The 2,091-nt window shown below is 30.1% G+C and overlaps 1 protein-coding gene across 1 annotated transcript in view; it reads left to right on the forward strand.

The window, feature by feature from the left end:
- LOC107628339 (putative vesicle-associated membrane protein 726) overlaps positions 1–1,383 on the forward strand; it is a 5,435-nt gene extending 4,052 nt beyond the window's left edge. Inside the window, exons 3-5 of the mRNA XM_016331061.2 lie at positions 32–152; positions 271–333; positions 884–1,383. Of these exons, the coding sequence (XP_016186547.1) occupies positions 32–152; positions 271–333; positions 884–1,036 (337 nt within the window). The 3' untranslated portion in view covers positions 1,037–1,383. The remainder of the gene's footprint in view (positions 1–31; positions 153–270; positions 334–883) is intronic.

The raw sequence follows: 2,091 nt of genomic DNA on the forward strand, positions 1-2,091 counted from the left end.
GTCATATTTGTTTTATTTATGGTAATTGCAGGCCAAAATTGAAACAACAAATGCAATATTGTGTTGACCATCCTGAAGAGATCAACAAACTTGCCAAAGTAAAGGCTCAAGTTGCTGAAGTTAAGGGCGTAATGATGGAAAACATTGAAAAGGTATGATCTTCATGAATGTCATTAATATTATTGTTCTTTGTTAACAAAACAACATAATTTATCTGGAATAAAATAGAAGATTTAATTTTTTGTTTTTTTTGTTTTTTTGTTTTTGCAGGTTCTTGATCGTGGAGAGAAGATTGAAATGCTAGTCGATAAGACTGACAATCTTCGCTCACAGGTTAGAACGTGAAAGATAATTCATCAATTTAAATGGAATTATTTTTAAAATAAATTACTTCAATAACACTTTTAAAACTAAATTACCGTTGTTTCACAATATAGTATTTTATTTAGTGAAAACGTTTTTTAATTTTGTGGAGTTCTTAAATTTAAAATAAAAGATAGTAAACCAAGTCAAACCATAACTAATTTTAGAGGTTCAAAACATTACAAATCATAAAAAACTCCCACAAAATTTTTTTTATTATAATAAAAAAAATACATGCTAGTAATATGTTTCAAACGAACGACGTCTAAGAAAGAGAAATATTGGAGGCTAATATTTTTTATTAATATTAGCTAATATTTTTTACTAACAATTTATATTTATACTATTAGAATTTAGAATTTAAGGTTTAAGGTTTAAAATATAGTATTTAATATAGAATTGACTAAATATTGGCCAAAAAATATAAATTTTATTCATCATGTAGCATTATTTGTGTTTTAGGTGTAGATATTATGGTATGATCAAAAACTGTGTTGATTTGCTTGTGTTACTTATACAGGCACAAGATTTCAGAACACAAGGAACAAAAATGAAAAAGAAGATGTGGATTGAAAATATGAAGATCAAATTGATTGTTTTTGGAATCGCCTTATTGTTGGTTTTCATCCTTTTTATGTCAATATGTCGTGGCTTCAGCTGCTTAGGCTATTAACAATTTTTCAGATTTTGGACTTGAGTAGAAAATAGTGGGGTTGGTGGTTTTGTTATATATTTGTCTTACAGATCTACCAAATATAGCAAGTACATATCTCATAAGGTTTGAGAATAGAAAAACTAGGTTTGGCTAATCAATGTATGTCAAATATCTTTACATTTATAATAAATGTATAATAAATGATTGATAACTTTGATGGATGGAGATTATAAACCAGGACAGGAACTCTATCCATAAAGACAGAACCTATATTGTGTTTGTTTTATATTGGCATAGAATGTTGTAGGTAAAATTGCAGTTTTTTTCCTATGGTATCTTTTAGTTTGCCAAGCCAAAGAATAATGTATGGTGAATCTAAAATTTTATTTAAGAGTTTGTCATAGTCAATAAATTGGTGAATGCTACCCAACCCCCTCTAAAATAACATGTAAGTTACCCTTCATTATGTGTCACATTGTAATTGGTCCTTATCTTAACCATAGTTTGTAGTTGAGGCGCCAACATCATCGCCATCTACTGCCCTCCCACACAACCTCTCTTCCCAGTATAGCCAGCGCCTTTTTTTGCCATGGATCACTTCTTACCCACATAATTAATGGTTTTTTTATATTTTTTTAATAAAAAAATTTAATAACCAAATTAACCATTAATTATGTGGGTAAGAAGTGATCCATGGCAAAAAGAGGCGCTGACTATACTGGGAAGAGAGGTTGTGTGGGAGGGCAGTAGATGACGATGACGTTGGCGCCCCAACTATGGTTAAGATAAGGACCAATTACAATGTGACACATAATGAAGGGTAACTTACATGTTATTTTAGAGGGGGTTAGGTAGCATTCACCCAATAAATTATTATATACATAAGATAAAATTTAAACTCTTAATACTTATTTAAATAGATAACTAAACTAACCACTCAATGTCCATTGGATTTGATTCTTTTTGTCGATACAAGACTACTACGACGACAAACTTTGAGTTAGGTGGGACGGAGTTCGAACCCATTTTCTTAAACATGTGACATGCATGATTAGTCACTAAACTACCATATT

This window comes from Arachis ipaensis, chromosome B02 (genome assembly GCF_000816755.2).
Source record: "Arachis ipaensis cultivar K30076 chromosome B02, Araip1.1, whole genome shotgun sequence".
Classification (NCBI taxonomy): Eukaryota; Viridiplantae; Streptophyta; class Magnoliopsida; order Fabales; family Fabaceae; genus Arachis; species Arachis ipaensis.